A 20,919-nucleotide genomic window follows, 5' to 3' on the forward strand; every position below is an offset into this window, starting at 1 on the left:
TGCTTTACTGTGAAGGGGAAATTCAAATGTTTGACACGGTACATTAACTGTATACTCTAAACGTGATTTACAAAAATGGTGCAAACTTGTCCATGACATAAATTTATTAACAGCAGTGATGTCTCCGGGGCATTTTAAATGTAAAAATATTCTTTAATGCCTTTGTTAAACCAAACTTTAGTGTCAAGAGTCCAGGTGTAATGGCTGTTTTGTTTTGGTCTAAGGTAAATTCAACATTTGGGTTCATTTAAGTTGGTAACACTGGACAGCTCTGCAGCTAAGTACTTTTAGCTTTGCACATATCAGACACTGAAGTCGGACATTTTTTCTTTAGTTGTGGCACCAAACTGAAGGGCATGTCAGAATAGCAAGGTCACATAGAAAAATTTCCTCATCAAAAAAAAGAAAATGAGCAGTGAATACTGATGTCATGCTTCAGCAGCAGTTAAATAGCACATCTAGCTTTAAAATACACCCCAAAAATCAGACCGTTCACTCACTCATACCTCCTCCTTAAAGGCCGCTGAGTTGCAGGTGCGCCTGTAATGCACATTTTTAAAGGGAATTCAGGGACTGACTGTGCTTCACTTGAATGCACACTAAGAGAAATCCAGCAGTGCTTGCAGTTATTTTTTACTACTTTAATTCCATCTTTGATACTGTATATAATTTTGATTTAGGAAAAACATTCCTTCTCCCTTTTTCCATTCCACTGCCATCTGAAAATCACCTCTGCCTTACGTCTGAGTGGCTTGATGTCTGTCCTTTTCATTATAAATGTGTCTCTTCCTGCCACATTTATTATTCACTGTGCATGCGGCACAGTCTTCAGCCTCACAGTACGCCTTAGCTGTATTTAAAACATCCACATTAAAACCTCCTGTTAGCTTTATTTATTTATTTATTTATTTTTAAGTCCACGTTTGGGTCACACTGTTGCGATCCATGAATCCGACCTTACAGGGCAGGATCAGTCACCTAGCGCTCTGACCTCATAGGCACGGACAACCTTTTTAACAGCACTGTTACTCAACAAGTCAGAAGTTGTTTTGTTATCTGCATAATGGCAAAATTGGCTGCAATACTGAAGCAGGATTTCTTGTTGCTTTTTTTGTTTATCACAGTCAGCCAGTTTGAAGTAGGCATCCTCATCTGTAAGGATTTACGAGCCGCAATTTAATTGGAGGGAATTAGTGAACATTTAGCTTCTAATATCCATCAAATTAATCTCCAACTCTGTGTTTCTCTTCCCTCTCCTCTCTCTCCCAGGAAATCCAGAATGGCTTCCGGGATTAACCTCTGCTCTTCATAGAACTACCCAGAAGTTCACGTCCATGTGTACAGCCTTTCTTAGTCGGGGAAATTCCATAATGTAAATGTATATCGCTTTGGGTCATGAACCTTAGAGGATCCTCCCGGACCATCCCATCTATAGTTTGGATTTAGATTCCTCTTTTGCTGGGACTACTGCACAGGTCTGCAGCGGTGGCTGTAGGTGGCGGCTACAGCGGCGGCGGCGGGAGGACCTTGCCACCTCGAAACGCGGGGATAACTTTACAAAAGCACACGCCACCATGAGGATATCCACCACCTCTTGTCTCTGTCCCTTTCTGGTCTGCCTCTGTTTCATCCAGAGGTGCTCTGGGGCGAGCCATCACGTTCCTACCAAAGTGCCCTCCAAGAACCAGACCAAACTGGCTAACGGGGAGACGGAGGTGCACCACAGGCCTAAGCGTGGATGGATCTGGAACCAATTCTTTGTTTTAGAAGAACACATGGGACCAGATGCACAGTATGTGGGAAAGGTAGGATTTTTATTAAATTGACTGAAACATGGAGGAAAAAAAAGAAAAGGAAAAAAAACAACTATTTTTATCTCAGGGAACTTGCTTTTAAATGCTTACTTGACATTTTTCTCCCCCCCTCCCCCGTTTTCTTTATTATTTTATAACAGTTTACAAAAGGAGCAAGCTGTTTTATTGCTGTGTCGGCATTATACATGCCTCCCCCCCACCCAAACCCCTTGTCTTCTGATGTGAAATATTCAGGTCTCATTTGTAAAGGTGTGTAGTTCTGACATTATGATGTCCAACCAATTCTCTCATGATAATGTCCAAAAATGTGTTCTTCTCTGGAGTTAATGAGTGCCTCTCAGCATGCCTACCACTCTGGGAAGCCAGCTATGCGCAAGAGTGGATTAAGGCTGAAAGTGAGAGTAGCCCTCTACATCAAGCCATCTTTGAACTGAAATATTAGATTTGGTTTCTCTGTGGGAAATAAACCCAGATTTGATCAGATGGTGGGAAATTAACCACTTCAGTAAGAAATTGGACACTGGCACAGTAAGCTGGGGTGCCTCGTTGTTGGAAATATTACGAATGCCACCGGAGTGTCAGAGTGACTGATATCCCTCACAGTGGAAAACGTAGTAGTGGGTGTTCTTCCTGGTTGTGCAAGGTATGATGCAGCCTAGTTGTTGGCGTTTGGTTGTGACTTTTCTGTCAGCTCCACAATAAGCCACAGGGAGCTGGTTAAGTCCTCTGCTTGCAGATTGCCTGCCCTTATCTCCTGAAATGTGAAAATGTGTTTCTCCGCTGCAGTGATCATTATTCTAGGCACTCAGGCACAGACTAATCCTCAACTGCGCTCTGAGAAAAAGGGAATGAGAAAGGCAGAACGCTTCTCTGACTCCACATATGTCTGTATTTCAACAATGGTACTATTTGAAGGGGGAAAGAAAGGAAAGAGGGATGACATGCTTGGACAAAGGGTGAGACGGGAAAAAAGCATCAGCAAATATCTCTTTCAACCTTAAATGTCTGCTTATTGAGCCAATCTGGGATCTTTGTTGAAAAGTTTTCTTTTTTTCCTAATATATTGTAAAATCCCACATTGCCACTCCCAGAAAACCGAAAATATATATAATCCGTATCATCGATGAGGCATCGCATCCTTAGTAGAAGCAGTAATAAACAATAGCTGCACCATATCTGGGGCACCGGTTTGTTGATGCACTTACTGCATAAACATGGTTACTTTTATATTAAATTTGTCCACTGCTTTGAAGTTCACGATTGTTAAGTTTGCTGACTGCTCTGTGCTAGATCTGCTGCTACCTTAAGGGTACTGTTGTTCTGTGTGTGCACTCTGTGTTTGTGTGCGTGTTCATGTGTGTGTGGAGGGTGATGCTGATGAAAGCAAAGTAAACACAAACAGCTAATCCTGGATGATAATAAAGCACTGAGAAGAAACATAAACATTATTAAGGAGTCAATTTGACATGCATGTTTAAAGAGATGAGGTCTCCAGATGGTAAGCACAAAAAACATTTAATTATGTGGGTTGAGACAAGTGTGCAGTGTCCTAATGTGGCCAGGAGACAGAATGACCCTTAATTAGACGAAGACAGGAGAGGAGGACGAGGAGGAGGAGAAAAAGGAGGAGGAGGATTAATGCACTTGGCAATTCCCCCCCCCCCCCTTCCTTTTCCCCCCCTTTGCTTGATTAAAAACTCTGGACATTAGCAAGCAGGAAATGAGCAGCTCCACTGCAGGGAATTGCCAACACTCATCTAAAAATGTAAAGTTTGAAACAGATGTTCCATGATCATTTAAAAATTGTCACTGCAAGTCATTGCATGGTCAAAAAAAAAAAATAAAAATAAAAAAATAAATAAATAAATAAATAAATAAATAAATGAAACGCCGCTGTGTGCTAGGACATCCACACAGTCAAAACTACATGTCTATCGCATTGTAAGATTTGGCCTTTGACAGTCAGAAATCTTAGGTGAACTTTTTATCAATACTTTCACATACGACAGCATAGAGAGACGTCTGGGAATAAGTGAAACGGCCAGTCTGTCAAGAACATTTTAATCCCCCCGAGGTATCCTATAATCCCCAGTGACACCTTTCTGGGGGGGTTGATGCATTTGGAAAATGACAGCTTCATGCATGAGTGAGACGCAAATGCTTGGCAGGGGACAGGGCTTGTCCAGAGAGTAGACAGGAGACAACCCATTCTCCCAATGGGAGGTGTGAATGTCTCCATGTCAGTCAGCTCAGCAGGCTGCTTTGAAGTAGTAAGACAGGTACAGATTGGACGGTAATTTTTTGAAGATGATGGAAATCCCCAAACCCTGAATACAGTATATGAGTGAAGCTTCACTGACTGCTGTAACGTAGTGGAAGCTGTTGGAACCAGATCCCCTAGTCAGGGGGAAAAAAAAAAAAAAAAAAAAAGTAAAATGAGTTTCACTGGGTACGCGCCTGCTGCTAAAGTATACCTTAAATAATGTGATATTGGGTGGGTGCTGCAGCCCAAACTAGAGGGAGCACCAGTTGTCTTATCCTGTGTTCATTTGCAGAGCAAAGTGGCAACCTCTAAGATGGCTAAATGTTTTATTCATGCTTCTAAAAATGGATTGTGCTTTGACAGAATCAGGCAACTGTCTTGTTGTATGTATAGTAATAGCGCAACAGTGCGAAGAAGAAGGAAAAAGAGCGAAGTAAAGTTTTTACATAACATTTCTTTTCATCATCATTCTTCACAAGACCGTTCAGATGTTTTCAGCATTAAACCATTGAAGCGTTACATGAAGTAACAAGAGAAATTTCACAGCCAGCATCTCACCATTAAGCTGCGCTGTTGGAAACTTTCTAAAAAGGGCAGAAAAATGTTCAGCAACCACTGAGAAATATTTAAGGACACAGTCATCCGCAAGGGCGAAGATGTGTGTCTTTTTGTATGCATGCAAGAGCGCTAAAGATGCACTTTTCAGTATTGATTGCACTAAAATTGCTGTTCAGATGTTGATAAAACATGCACGGATCGACTGGCCACCTTGAGTTGATGTAGGTATAAATGTCAGCTGGGTTTGCTTTCAGCCTGATCTGTGATACCAAACTAGCAGAGGTATTAATGACATGTTAAAAGTTGAAATACCTACGTCTTTGATGTGCCTGTTAATTCAAAACTGAAATATTTTCCATTCATATGCACATCAAATAGATTTTTAGGAGCTGCACAGTGAATGATTTAGAACAGCAACATCATATTTATAGTTCTACTTGATTTATTTACAAATCAAGTAGAAACTTATCTGAAGCTTTCTGGGCCGCGTTCCAGAAAGCAGGTTTAGTGAAGAGTGTATTAACCCTGAGATGAGGGAAACTCGGAGTTTTCCTTTAAAAAGAAACTTAAACTTTGATTCCCTTAATGAGGCAACAGACCATGTCAACCTAACCTGCTCGCTGGCAGGCTTTCTTCAAAAGAAAAAAACAACTTGGCTCCTCCCCTCCTGATGCACCTGAGCTTAATGATTGACATTTGGAGGCATTCCATCATTCCTCAGAGCGCATTAATTTCCATCAGTTTACGCTCAGGTTAGACATTAGCTTGTTATTTCCATCCGTCCATTTGTTTTCCCTCTGCCTATACAGTTAAGGGTCGCAATGTGACAGCCTATGCCAGCGGTCACAGGGCGAGAGGCAGGGTGCACCCTGGACAGGTCTCCAATCTGTCACAGGGCTAACACACAGAGACAACCGTTCACGCTCACATTCACACCTCAAGTCCACTTAGAATCAGCAGCTGGCCTAACATCAGTTCCTCTACACTGAAACATTTACTGTTTCCTATTGTAGGAATCTTTTTTTTTTTATAAAAATAAAACACACTGATGAAGGATTGTGATCAGCAACACTCACAGTTTGGATCTTGGAGATGATGTGAACATGAGTCATGATTCTAAAACTGGATTAAATGCAGACTTAATATTTCATCTTAAAAATATGCTGGCACAATGAAATACAGTAAGATGCTGGGCAACATTTTTAAATGTATGATGTCTGAAGTTTGAACCTCCACATCTCCAGAAAATCAACTAAATGTGTCTTACTGGGTCTAAATGTCACAGATCTATAAGTAAACTGTTTAATCCATATTTTTTATTGTCTGTATTTTACATTTTCTGTCTGTACTTTGTCCCTGTCAGATTACATTCTAAAAATTAAGTGGGATTCCAGCTACATTTATTAATTCTAATAAATGTAAAGTTGATAAATGATGACTGCATGGCACTGAATAAAAGGACATCATCATCCACACCGACATGGATTCATATTCCTCACTCCACTGGATTAAAAATTAAGGCGTTGCTGTTTATTTACAAGTTGCCATGGTGAATATAGGCATCTAAGCTCCATTGATAATGATCCTTTTTTTTCCCTCATTAGTCATGGATGCACTTAACACATTCACAGCTGTTTGAACCAAATCTGGTTAACGCAGCATCTTAAGTTAGACTCTTTGTTGAGCAAGGTGCTGGTTTTATTTACCAGTCATGTTTGAGCAGAAGCCTGTACTATAAGGCAATATTTCACCCCGAGCAGGTAACTTATTTAATAAAATTTAATAAAATAGTCGATTATGATAAGTCTGATGCTTACAGTGTCTGCATTTTTACCAGTTTTGCTCCTGGCTTCAAATAGGTTCAGCTTTATTATCACACACGCACACACACGTGTGTTGCTTTTTGTTTGTATTGTATTTAAATTATCCTTAAAATTAAAATCAGCTGCTCTGTTTACGGGATAATAGTAATCGTTCACTTTTGTGTGAACATGCAGGTTAAAGCCTGGGCTGACTTAGATTCATGTGACTGCTTGTTCTGACTGCAGGCATCAGGGTAAGTGAATACAGAAATCATACAGATTCTGTGGGTATGCTGAAATTGCTTTCCAGCGTAGGCCTCAGGTTTTGCTTCTCTGCAGGTAAACATGCGGAGAGCAAAATGGTAAAGACATTTGTCAAAATGCATTCTAAACAACTCGCTATAGTCTGACAATGATTTCACTTTATGAGGTTTGTTTTTTAAATTTATCAGAGTTTGCAAACACTGACTGGCAGATAGTGTCATAGAATGAGGGTTGCAGAGGAGAGAGGATCCAAATGCAGGACATAAAGGCAGACGATAAACAAAAGCAAGCTCTTTATTGGCCAATTTAGAGTCTAAAAAACTAAAAGTCTAGGAAAACAGGAAAGCAAAAACACAGTTAGTAAAACATCCAAAATTATCAAAGTCCAAATGATTAGATAAAATAGGAATCCAGAAACACAAAAGCCTTGGAATTTAAAAAAAAAAAAAAGGAACAAAGAGGGCTGCACAAAACAGATTTAGCACAACAGGGAGCACAGACAAATGAGCTGACAAAGAGGAAGACAAGACTATTTATACTCTCAGGGCAGATTGGGGGATGACAAACAGGAGGGGAATGAGACACAGGTGAAAGCAATTAACGCAGGTGGAAAAAAAATCAGGGGAGGAATCACAGGATACGAACGAGAGCTAACCTTTAAAGTAACACAGGAAGTAATTAGAAGTAGATGGAAAATGTAAAAAAAATGTAGGAAAATAGGAGCAATAGCAACAGACAAGGAAACAGTGAGGTTACTTAAACTGACATTAATAAATAAATAAGACTTATTAGATTTTAAAAGTAATAAATGATAACAGACTGTAGGAAAAAACACAGAAAAAAAAAAAAAACTAGCAATGGGAAAGCCCATAATTATAAAGAAGAAGAATTACAAGTTTGAGTTCCAACACAAAAATTTAATTAAGAATGAAACCCAAACAGAGTAATTGGTGTACTTTTTTATTATTAATAATAAAATAATAATGATTAACAAATAATTTCAGTATCAGTTAGGTTAGCTATTAGCAAGGTTATTATAGTTGACTAAAACGACATGTGAAAAAAAAGATATTTAAAAGGTTAAAACAAACTGAAACACCTAAAAATAACAATTATAACAAAAATATAACAGGAAATATTATTGTTACTGTAATATTTGTAAAAAAAAAACGTTATTGTAATTTAGCTGGTGGATGTGTTCGCTGAGACTTTGGATGTCTACAAGAGTAACACTCAGCTGCTTTCAAAATGTGTGATTGTAATACCTGTGCACATGTCCCTAAATGTTGGCGTATATCCTCCATACATTAAGATTCAAACTAACACTGAAACTAGTCTTGAAACTAACACAAACTAAACTAAGTTGAAAAGAAAAAGTCAAAACAAAATAAAATGAAAACCTTATTAAAAAACTTTGGGTATGAGTATACAACCAACTTTTGCATGATGACCATATTGTATGAACACAAAATTAAGTTTAAAGCAATCAAATGATTTATTATAATCATCAGTCTTCATTTGGAAAAGCTGATCAATATGTTTTTATATATTCTAAACGCAACGCAATTACTCTTTGACAAAAGAGAACAATTAAAAAGCGTAAGCTGGGTTAAGTAAATTACACTTCAGAAAATGATATAACTATTCAGACAAGCCTTATTTTCAAGGTGCACTCCCTCCTCTTTTTGCTGAAGCACTCAACAATATTAGCACAATTAAGATACTTGGAGCCTCAACCATTTGCCTTCACTCACTATGACTGACTATGAGGCAGAGGCTTCAAGTTTTCAACAGCTGATGTGCTCACAGTTTCATTTCTCTCATTCAAATATCAAATTTAGCAGCGGTTAGAGGCAGAGCTGTTAAATTAGTGTCAGAGTTGCTTCCGGGACACTGATAATCTTATTACTGTATATCAAGAAGTCAACCATCCTTCTGCGAAGACAACGACTCATTCCGTTTCCCCCCAGATGTCAAAATAGAGGACAACTATTAGGGCGGATCCGCGATGTGCATCAACGGCATGTCTTCAGCACGCCCCTCATCACCACCTCTTGATGTATGGTCATTAGGCGGGTGCTTCATCATCAGGGTTTACTGTGACTGTTACAAATCAATTGAATAGAAGGGGGTGCTCAGAAGAGTTGATTGGGAGGGAGCATGGTCAAAATCAGACAATCAAGCACACCCACATAAAAAGTGATTAAGTCCTCTTGAGTGGAGCATAAGAGCCGCGATTTAATCAAAAACAAACCCATCCCCTTCACTAATTGCAAATATGAAGCCAAGACATTGATTATCAGCAAGGGTGCATAGCCTCCTCATTTCTCTTTCCTTTCCAAGCCCCCACCCTCACCCCACTTGCCATGCACATTGTTGATGAAATAAATGTTCTTGGGTGTGACTCTCACCTTCAACTCCTGTGCATGCTTTAGAAAGACCTTCTTTCAACATCAAAGCAATGTTTCAGAAACAGCATGAACTAAATGTGTCTATTCTTTGTCTAGTGCTTTTCTGATTAACAGAGTTGTGAAACTACGACAGTGCACATACACTGGTAAACAAAGATGTTGACCTAGAATTATGGACTCGCTGCTTTGTGTCCCACTAGTCCCAGGCTGATTTAGCTGGTCATAAAATTAACATGCGACTGAACGTTAGCTTTCTGGAAAACCAGTTAGAAATAGGATAAGATTCATTTCTGGAAAAAGGTTGTATTTGACATGTAGTATGAAATCTGATCGAGTATTTTACGCACTTCGTTTTCCGTCTGCATGGGAAACATTCTCCTTCACTCAGTTCATATTGATTGGACATATCAGCTGCATAGTGGCTTCCTTTAAACAAGCATAGAGAAAACAAGACAAGCTAGGCACATACATTATGTGGATCTGTACACTGAATACTACAAAGTCATTAGAAAGGGCATTCACCAATAATGCAATCCAACGAGACACATACATTATCAGGCTTTGTACAATGAAAGGGATAAATCTAGTGAAGGAGAGAAAAGAAGTATAAGGGGGGAAACAGATGAAGGTCAAACTGCGTAGCCACTAATAATGTATCAGGATGGCACTCAGTAGAGCGTATCGCAGCTAGTCTGATGTAATTGTTAAGATTCTGTTACATGTCATGTGCTGCTTTTTTTTAAGGAAGTTGATATTTGCACACTCCATTTAAGTTCACAGGCAGGCTTTAAGTAATTTTCCTGTCTCTACCTGTAATGGGAGAAGAGTTATGCCGGTTTGAATTGCACCCCGCTTCTAAGCCTTTTGCCTGATTGCTGCAGAACCAGGCAGTCATTCAGCTCTCTTTCTTCAGCAGAGAAGAATGGAAGGAAGAGAATTGTTGGCATGGTGGTTATGTCTAAGCCACAGCTTAATGCTTTAATAGTTCATGTTCCAATATTTCATAAATTGAGACTTTTAATCTTTACCTATAATTTTTTTGCCATTTCATTTAGAACCGTTTGTTTTCTGTATGTTGTTGGTTGCAAAATAGCTATACAGGGGACTAAAAAGCACCTCGATAATGTCCCTTTTAGTAGTAAAATAATCTGTTAATACATTGGATGATCAGTTGGCAGAAAATTCCTAATTTAATATTTGATGGTTCAAGCTTAGGGATATATGGTTTTGATGCTTTTCTTTCTCATGATGAAACAAAGGATTTAATATCTTTCAGCTGTGAAATCTGAATCTGTCAAATTTGTATTCACATCCGTTTGGTGTAAAAATGTCTTTGGCTCACTGTACCCTGTGAGTCAGCTAGTCTCCGAAGTCTTTCATGTCTACTTACTTGTACCTTTGAAATTACATTTCTAAAGCACAACCTTCACCCGAAAGTTTGGACAGAGCATGCTTGCCAGGTTAGGCTTGATAACTGGGCAGACAATGTCGATTTCATTTACATTTTTCACACCAACTCCAGATTGATACTTATACTGAGTTTTAATCAGCAGCACAGACACAGACTGGGACTTGACACTGCATTGACACTGATTGGGTCAGTCACTATAACGTGCACGAAACTGTTCTTACCCCGAGGACAAGACAAGTACACACGGAAAATTACCTTCAGATGGAGAATGCACACCAGACATTTTTGTTCTTACCACCATTGAAACGTTAGAGAATACAAAACATACTACATACTGCCGCACCATATACATTTATACAGGGAAGCTTGTTTACCTGAAGGTTTTTCATAGAGAAAGTTATAATCTTCTCATAAGAGACAACCCTGACAGCTATACCAAAAAGAGGAGAACTGCTGTTTGAAGAAAATTAATCTATAGTGTCAGGACCTTCAAAAGTCACAAATTTCCTTTGGAGTGCTGATGTGTTTTTTTTTTTTTTTCTTCATTTTTTTAGGAAAAAAAAAGCAAGGCTTTGGCTGCAATAACCAAGGTATTGGATGCCATATCCCCTGAGACATGGACTGTGGCTCAAGTCCAAAAAAGTTTGACACCAAAGTGGATGTGAAAAAATAAATGCACCAAGTGGAGGACAAGGAGCTGTTAGCCTAAGATTCAATTCAATTCAATTCAATTCAATTCAATTCAATTCAATTTTCATTTATATAGTGCCAAATCATAACAGTTGCCTCAAGGCGCTTTGAGTAGAAAGCGACTGCTGTTATATAACAAATATTAAAGGCATAATCACTGTTTTGTAGAAATGTTGCAGTTGTGGGACAGCTACTATTATGAAAGCCGACACTCTCTCAGGAAGTGCGGAGAGTTCCCTATCAAAATATTTTAAAAGAAAAATGTACACTTAAGCCTTTCACCTAGGATTTTGTATTCTTTGCATCTTTTAAAGTTCTTGCATTTAATTCTGTTTATTTTATGAACTTTTTTGTTGTTGTTGGTTTTCAGACTATAAGTGAATTCAGGTAAGAAATTATTGAGGGATCACACATTTGTGTATGAAATGTTTCTTTGCACAGTTTAAACATAGCAGTGGTTTTATTTATTGACTGTAAATACTGAGGCCCTGATGCCAGTGTTACTTAGTGAATTTTTAAAGCTCTCCTGGTTAATTTACATGAAGTTATGAAACATTTTAGACTTAACTGTTTTTTTTCCCACCCATTTTAAATCAGATATCAAGAGAGGGTCCAGTAACTTAATTATTATAGCAGATGATGATAACAATAAGAGTAATAATAATAATAATGAATATTATAAATTAGTTTTGTTGTAGTATCCTTGTTGTAATAACATTTTTGGGTACACAATTTCTTTGAACACACAGATAAAAAATCAGTTTACGTACTCATCAGAAGTATTGCTGCCGTTAAGTGTATGTATGTGAGTATGGTGAGTTGTGGGGCATTTTGGAGCATGAACTAAATTAAATCACCAAAGAATGAACAGTCGCAGATGGAAAGCCACAGAGGGAGAGAGAAGGCTAAATGAGCTGGAGTGGCTTTTATCCTGGCTCCCCAGACCAGATATGCCAAATCAGCTGATTACTTCAGCTGAGCTTTGCCATGGTGTGTTCAGGGACATCTACATAGAAAGACAGGTGCTGTCCACATATTACCGCAGAGTTTGTTAGACAGGGCCCTTTTACAGGGAGGGTAAAGTATGAAACCACATTTATAAGGCTATATAACTGTGTGACCCTCTTATTAATTAATTCTACTCTTACAGATTTAATACATAAACCACAAGAATTGCACATAGTGCAACATTAGCTACAAGAAATATAATTAAACCAGCTATAAATCAACACAGCAATCTTATAGTACAACAAAAACAAATGAAAAATAAGCAAAAGAAAAGAAAAGGTCATTATTGCACTGTATAAATACTACAGAAATACTATACTATTTGATTATTTTGATCAGTTGTTAATGTGAACCCTTTTGAAGGTTGGTTGTCAGCTGGTAATCTGACAGGGCTTGTCAGTGTGGAGCATTTATATGCTACCCAGGATTGCGTGAGTTACACAGGGCGCCGTGGTTTCTCCCACCATCAAAAAATATGCCAAGATTATGCTGCCTGTCTCATCCCAAGACACTCATGGAAAACACATTTCAGATATGTTTCCTGGTTAAATGTTAAAAATGTGCAAGGATATGCAAATTGTTCGTGTGCTGCTCGGTTATTGTAATTTGCGGGTGCAATTTTTCACATTATGCTTTACTAACTCATAATTTGTAATTTGAGAATTTCTATTTGTCATCAACTCTGACAGACTAAATGAGCGATTCTGTTACTGTAATCATAAGTTACAGCTTTAGTTTGATTACGTCTGACCCATTAACTTTATTATGTTTTCCAGCATGACTACAAAGGGTAAAATCCATGTTTAATGTTGCAGAACTTATGTTCTAGCGGCAGATTTCTTTCAGGTTGGAGGATTCCTCTCTTCCTCAAATCTCTTCTCTTCCTGTAATTGGCTTGACAGTACCAAAAGTAAACTGGTTGGCTCTGAGTACCAATTAGCTTGTGAACACAAACAGTTGCAAGCCACTCTCAAGAATGAGTCTACGTAGCCCAAACTGTGAAAATGTACAGCGTGTTGACAAAAGAAAGTGAAGATACAGTATAGATACCGGGTTGCTCCTGTGGGCATATGATGAAAGCACAAGGTTGGTTTTCTTTGACATTGGAGTGTTTTCGCTATGCAGCTTTAGAGCTCCAGACTCTGTTGATCTCTTTAAACTCCTCAGAAATGCATTTCCAGCTGCCAGCCACATGCCAATCATCTATTCGACTAGTCTTTAATATAGTCACCAGTAGAGGCAGAGAGATAAACACAATCCCCTGTTTTGATGGCCTGTGGATGAAAAGAATTCCTCAAAGATTTTGTGCAGAGATGACAAAACAACAAGGTTTGGAGGTTATATTTCACCTTCCTCATAAATTCTTGGACCTTTCCTGGCAGCATTTGTGAAAGATTGTCATGCATTTTCATTTATTATTTACTGCAAGACTTGGACATTGCCATCATTTTCAATCCCCCATCTTCTGGATTGCCACACGTGGTCTTGATGTATGCTAAGCTCACATCAAGCCCGCTCTGTGGTTTAACAAAATTGACACTAATTGCATTAAGGCAGGATGTCATGAAATTTTCTGTGTGATCAAAATTAATGAAGTATAAATAAAATATTCCAACACTGAAGGCGGAATGTAGTGGAAGCACCCACTGCAGAGAAATAAAGCCTAGTTTTCAAAATAGTGTGACAGAAAATTGCCACAAGCTTGTTTTGGTACAGTTAGGGGAGGAAATATGTGAAGTATAAATGTCCCCCTTAATAGCAGTGATGGGGACCATATAGGGACAGTGGTAAAGTCAGGGTACAGTCCTGGGTACAGTCTATTAAGTTTCACGGATTTACGATTAAATAGGTTATCAAACTTTTTAAAATAATGTTGATTTAAACACCAAAATAAGCGAATTTTGTAAAATTACTCGACAGTTGGGTGATGTGGATCACTTGTGGCCTGGAAGGGAAAAAAGTTTGAAAGCTCACCTCTATGTTTAGAGACTATTTATTTCTGTTTATGGTTTAATGGATGGTTACCTACACCAATGTTTAGATTCACCCAGAATTCACCCAAATCAACTGACACTACAAAAATGAAGGGAGGGGACTTTCATTCCTCACGTATTTTTGAACGTGAATACATTTGAAAAGCTGATCTTTTCGCATAGGGATCAAGTCCACTCACACCTTTTGTCACTTTAATACATACACCTTGCTAATTCCAGCTCGTCTTCTGAACTGTTTTCATTCTTTTTGGTACCGATTCAAAGGTGTTGGAAACATTTTTTAGAGATTCAGGTCTATTGTGACACGATAATGTCACACAGTTGCTGTGATTTGTTGGCTGAACATCCATAATGCAAGTCTACTCTTCCACCACATCCCAAAGGTGCTCTACTAGAGTGAGAGCTGATGACTGTGGAGGGTATTTGTGAACTCATTGTCATGTTCAAGAAACAAGTTAGAGAAGATTTGAGCTTTGGGACATGGTCTTTTATCTTGTTAGAATCAGCTGTCAGAATGCTGACACGGTCAGCAACAATACTCAGGTAGGCTGTAGTGTTTAAAATATTGTTTAGTAGGGAATAAGGAGCTCAGAGTGAGCCAAGAAATTATCCCCTGCAACATTATACCACCACTGTTAGCCTGAACTGTTGATGCACAGAAGGATGGATCCATGCTTTCATGTCGTTTATGCCAAGTTCTGACCCTATCATCCAAAAGTTGCAGCAGAAATCAAGACTCGTCAGACCAGGCGACATTTTTTTTCAATCTTTGCAAATTGTTTCCAGTTCTAATTTGACAGGAGTGGCGCATGGTGTGGTTTTCTACAACTGTAGCTCCCGTGCTTCAGAGAAGCGTTTCTGCATATTTTAGTTTAACAAGTTGTGTATTATTCACTGTTGCCTTTCTATCAGCTGAAAGCAGTTTGGCTGTTCTCCTGTGACCTCTGGCATCAACAAAAAACTGCCATACACTGGATATGTTCTCTTTTTCAGACCATTCTCCATAAACACTGGCACAAACAACCATGCCACATTCAAAGTTATGTAAATCCACTTTCTTCCTTATTCCGATGCTCAGGTTGAACTTTAGCACGTCATGTTGACTATGTCTACATTCTTAAATGCATTGAATTGCTGCCATGGGATAAGCTGGAAATCAACTTGCATTAACAAACAGTTGAACAGATGCAAAAAAATGGCAGATGAGTAAATGTTATAAACTCTGAAGTATTAAATATAATGAAGGGAAAATTTACCTATTTACCTCAGTTATATTTTGCTGAACACGTATGGTTGTAATTTACTTTTTATAGCAGAACCGTGTCTTTTAAGGCAGCAAGGTAAATGGAATAGAGAAACTCTAAAAATGCTGAAGAGACCATATTTGTTAGCAGAGATGGTTGGCGAGCTTGAACATGTTGATGATCAAAATGGACAGAATATTTATCAAAGGCATTGCATGTGCTACATTTCTATCATGAAGATGAGTCAAGACCACTTAACATACTGAGCAGGCATTCTTATTGCTCATTAAACTCCTTTGATTTAAACATTCATTGTCTTATTGTTTTATTCTCAGCTGCTGTACTTTGAGCCTATGGTGTTTATGTAATGACCCGCAACCTGTTAACAATCATTCATCATCCATAGATTTTGGAAGGTAATCATCACCATGTGCATCATTGGTTTGTGCTTTTGCCAAGCATAATATATTGACTCCTTCAAAACAAGTCAATGGCTAAATTAGCAGTCTGACTGGAGGCAAAATTGTTTATGAGCTGGAGCAGAGTGCTGCTTGACAGAAGCGAATACGTGCATGTAGAAGATATGGAATTGAACTGTTAAGTAATATCTGAAATTCTCTATGTTTGAATTATTTAATATATTGGGTGAATCGATTATCCTTCTATAGCCAACACTTGAAGCTAATATTTCTAAATTGCTGGAACTGAATTAAAAGTGGGTCAATTCAAGTCTAAAAACTAACTTATCCTATAGTGCCATTACTATGTGGACACATCCTGATTTCTTGCTTTGTAGGTTCATATTAGTATAATCAAGAAGCTGATTAACTACCTAATTCAACAGGATCTTTGACTGCTTATCTAATTACAGGCTTGATATTTACCACAGAAAGGACAGTCAGCTCTCATTAAGAGTCAGGCTGCAATCAGCAGCAGCTTTCTAATTAGTCATTTATTTGCTAGTCCAGGTTTTGATTAGATGTGGCCAGAGAACCTCTGCTGAGGACATGTTAAATAACTCTATGTATTCTATAGCGGTTGTACATTTTAGACCATGTGTCCTTCTTTGCTATTCTAATTCAGCTTTTCTTTTACTCACTTGAAAGTGAAAATAGAGCAGCGCTTTAACATCACATGTCCTATTGTATGTTACAGGGAGGTTATACAGCTTTTGTTGTGGTGCAAAAAACAAAAAGCAAACACAAAAAAGACACAATATGATGAGTCTTAGTCAATAACGAGTGCACTCCTAAATGCGCTCAATGAATTGAATGGTAAGATGAATTGCTACTATATTTAGGTTACTTTGAAAATGGGCTGTCTTGTCTTCAGTTCTGCACTTCAAAACATTTTAGCTGTGTCCTAATTCAGACGCTGCACCAGTTCTTTTTCTTCCCCCCCCACAATAAAATCAAAGCTGCTAGCTGGCCACTTATTAAAAATCCTTGATAGCACATTACCAAGACTTTCATATACACTAAAAAATAATCACTTTAATTATTTATAGAAATAAACAATTTTTTGTCAAATGATTTTCAGTATAGGCCTTTGTGAATCTTACTTTGTAAAATGATACAGCCAGAAAGCTAAATACTTGTACCAGTTATGTTCCATTGGTTTAAAGTTCTCATTAATGTCTTTTGCTAATACAAAAGCAACTGCTTCACAGTAATGCTGCTCCAGTGTTTCTATGAGAGCCTTACTGCTTCTTTATCTCATCTAGGAAATGGGTCTAATTGCTATGGTTTGAGAGTGTGTGCTATGCAGAGGTTTTTCTACCTTATTTGGCTTGGGTTTGGATTATATATACTGTATATACTGTATATTATCATCATTTGGTCCTTGTCAAACTGAATTTGGGAGAGTCTGATCCATGTCAAGGACAAAAAGGTTGATATTCTTAAGCTGACAAAGCACTGAGGAAATTCTTTATTGCATTCAGTGTTTTTAAGTTTCATATCGCTGAGCCCAAACTCGATATGTCAGTGGGGAAGGTTATTTGTTGACAAACTAGTTTAGGCATCTAAGGCTTAGACTTGTGTCTCCCTGGAAACACTGCTGCTGCACCCCTGCAAATCAAATGAGTCAAACGAGTCCCAGCTTGTTCCTTGGCTGTGTTTGCATTTTTTTTAATAAATACTGATTTTTTAAATGTTTTTTCTTTAGCGTGTCGATGATTTACCCTCTGTGGTCCTCTGTTAGGAACTGTTGGTGACTGTGGAAATTTAGTGCTATGACAGATGCTGCTAATTGTCATTCATCAGAACTGTGACTGTGATTTATTACTTCTCAGCTAAAAATAGTTAATATGATAAATCTCTTCCACTGATCCACTGAAAATATCAGTTTGTATGTTCTTTCAACTTTTGTGTTGTGCTGCTTACCATTTAGTCTTTACAACTAATATAAATTATTTGTTCAGTGCATATGTGCCTACATCTATGTGTCTCCATAGACTAAATCTTGCCTCAAACAAGATGCTTTTTTATTGCTTAAAGATGAAAAAAATAAATTGTTCAAATCTTAATCTTAATACTATTGTATCCTTCTTTTGACATTCTGCAAAATAGTAAAATATTATTCATATCTAACGGCCTGCTGAGCTGTGGGGATAAAAATCTTAACCCCTTTGGTAACAATTATGGCTTAAAAAGTGGCTTGGTCTTCTCTTCTTCTTCTCTCCCCTGGTGAGAAAGAAGAGCAGCTTTGGAAGGATTGTCCCCCAAAAACTTCAATCTCCAAGGATGCATTACTTTAGCACGAGCCAGAGATAGGATTTTCAAGTTAGATGTTACAATTTTATTACTAATTTTAATATTTTTTAACAATATTTTATCAGTTTATCTGCAGATGATTTCCAAGTCTCCAAAGCCTTCATGTTACTAAGACCAAAATCTGCAGATATTCCAATTAGTTTCATGATGAAGTTGTAATTAAAATGAGAAAAGCTTAAAACAGACTTTAATCAACAACCATTTAATTAACAAGTCAGCGCCATAGTTATCAAAGTGCACCTTAGTAATTTTATCTTGCAGGTATTTTGCAGTTGTTAAGAAGAAATTTGACAATGTCTTTGCGCTTTCTTTTCTCCATATTCACACACACTTTGTCTGTTTTTCATTCCAGCTTCACTCAAACTCAGACAAAGGTGATGGATCTGTCAGGTACATTCTGAGCGGCGAAGGAGCTGGGACTATATTTATCATCGATGAAGTGACAGGGGATATTCATGCCACTAAGAGCTTGGATCGGGAACGGAAAACACATTATGTCCTCCATGCGCAAGCATTGGACCGTAACACAGAGGAGGCCCTGGAACCAAAGTCAGAATTCATCATCAAAGTACAAGACATCAATGACAATGCACCCAAATTTCCAGATGGACCCTTTGTAGCTTCGGTGCCTGAGATGTCTGAAGTGGGTGAGTAGCTCTTCAAAATATACTGGACCTTCAAGTGATTGTTCTCTATTGCCAATAGCAGTAAGCCTCCATTTGAATGGTTTGAGAGATGAAAAACTTTTGTTGCTTTTCAAATCTTCTTCATGTTTATAATCCTTTTTAATCCATCATCTTAAAAAAAAAAACGTAAAACAAAACAATAAATTACAGTTAGATCTTTGACTTTACACACTAAAGTACAACCCAAAGCTCCAACAAGATGGATTTAAAGATATAAGTGTGAAGAACCACTATCAAATATGTCATTACCCTGTGCAGAATTCTGGTTCGTCCTCTGCGATAATGTTCTCCAGAATGTTTGATGTTCTGTAAGCCTGCAAAGTCCTCTTTCTCATCTTTGTTTTCTGGTTGCTGCGATGGTTTCCGTCCCTGGTGGGCAGGTCTTTATAAAGCACTCAATAGTGGCTCTGCAGCAATCCCCGCCATCGAGACAGTGAAGTTTTCCATATCATGGAGAAAAGTAAAGCCTCTATCCACCTCCACCGAGACAGCGTCTCATACGCATAGCATCTTGTGGCAAACATTTATGTTGTATTTCTTTACTCTCTTGTTCTGTTTTTAGGTTGTGTGAACAATAGCCACCATTTTCTCAGTCCAGTGGATTCTGCCTCACGACACAATAGCTCAAAAACGTTACTCTAATATTTCACAGCGCTCTTTCAAAATATGTAGGTTGTCCAAACGGTGGCCAAACTGCTGTCAGAGCAATTTAACTCGGTTTACAATGTGATAGTAAATTCTTGGCGCTGACAGTTTGTTGAAAACATTCCATTTCTATCCATCTGTCTAAAGGAATCTCCTGAGTTACTGGAAAGAAGCAGAAATTCTTTAACCAGAAAATTAATAACTTCATCAGCTCCATGCAGGAGCGAGATGGAAATGTGATAAAAGGAATTAAATATGCAAACCCCAACAGACCTGTACGCTCTCTCTTTATAAACAGTCAATATCTTCCTGGTTGTGTTCATGATTATTCATGGCAGGGCTCATGAACATATATTTCTAGTCAGTATATTTCTTTCTCAGAAGTGTCAGGAGCACGCCTTAATCTCTTTTGAGAGTGTGCTTTAGCACTGTATGCTGTGATACCTTGTTTAGAGACTATCATTAGGTTTTTGGGTCCTGTTTTAGGTACATGAAAGGGAGAGTCTTCCTCTTACACACACGTCTTAAACTCCACATGAAACAGTCGTGATTAAAAGATGCAGCAGTTGCTGTATTCGTCAGCACAAATGAATTCATTATAGGTTAATGAAAACAGCACTAATTTCTGTATTGGCATCCTTAGTTTAGTTCTAACAAGACTTCTTATTCTAAAGTTTCCATGTTCGCTGCAAACTTCATCATCGGTTACACAATAAGAATCAATCACCATTGATGACCCAAGGGAGGAAATCAAGGACTGTGAAGAGGAAAATAATTAGCCTTTTTTTCCCACCCCCTCTTTTGCTCATGTCCATTAAAGTGATTCCTCTTTGGTTTGGCATCTGCAGCATCAAATCGGCTGTAACAATCAACTGTCATCACACTCTAAAGCACTAATCCCCCTGCATTTGTCAATACTGGAGCTCCCAAGTGTGGGAAAGGGCTGTCTTGGAGTATAGCAACTAATTGGTTGTGATGTTCTTTTTCCTGTCTAAATTGATCAGTTGGGCATGCGCCAGGTTGTCCGACTGTTTCATTCCTTTTATTTAATTGAACAGTTATATTTTGAGTACAAGATGAAAGGAGTATCAATTTCCTGCTTTATCTTTCCCACTTGAGATGGAGTTATAGTTGCTCTTTTCTTTAAAGGTAAAAGTTAGTGGTTTCAAAACCCAAAGGCTTGGATAGCCCCCTGTTTAAATGAATAGTTTAGATTAAATGAGTGTTATTGGGAATATAAATGTTATTGATAGGAATGTTAAGCAGAATCTCACAATCAGGTAAGTCTTAAACTCTTAATAAGCATAATAAAATTTAATGGTTGCACACACTTGACTTATTTTTTTTATCTCTTG

General features: G+C 38.1%; 1 protein-coding gene across 1 annotated transcript in view; it reads left to right on the forward strand.

Annotated features, from left to right (window-relative positions):
• Window positions 1-20,919, forward strand: part of LOC100705203 (cadherin-18) — a 90,190-nt gene that overhangs the window by 19,563 nt on the left and 49,708 nt on the right. The window contains exons 2-3 of the mRNA XM_003439302.5: window positions 1,270-1,805; window positions 18,586-18,880. Coding sequence (XP_003439350.1) covers window positions 1,575-1,805; window positions 18,586-18,880 — 526 coding nt within the window. The 5' untranslated portion in view covers window positions 1,270-1,574. The remainder of the gene's footprint in view (window positions 1-1,269; window positions 1,806-18,585; window positions 18,881-20,919) is intronic.

The sequence above is a fragment of the Oreochromis niloticus genome, linkage group LG9 (genome assembly GCF_001858045.2).
Source record: "Oreochromis niloticus isolate F11D_XX linkage group LG9, O_niloticus_UMD_NMBU, whole genome shotgun sequence".
Lineage (NCBI taxonomy): Eukaryota > Metazoa > Chordata > Actinopteri > Cichliformes > Cichlidae > Oreochromis > Oreochromis niloticus.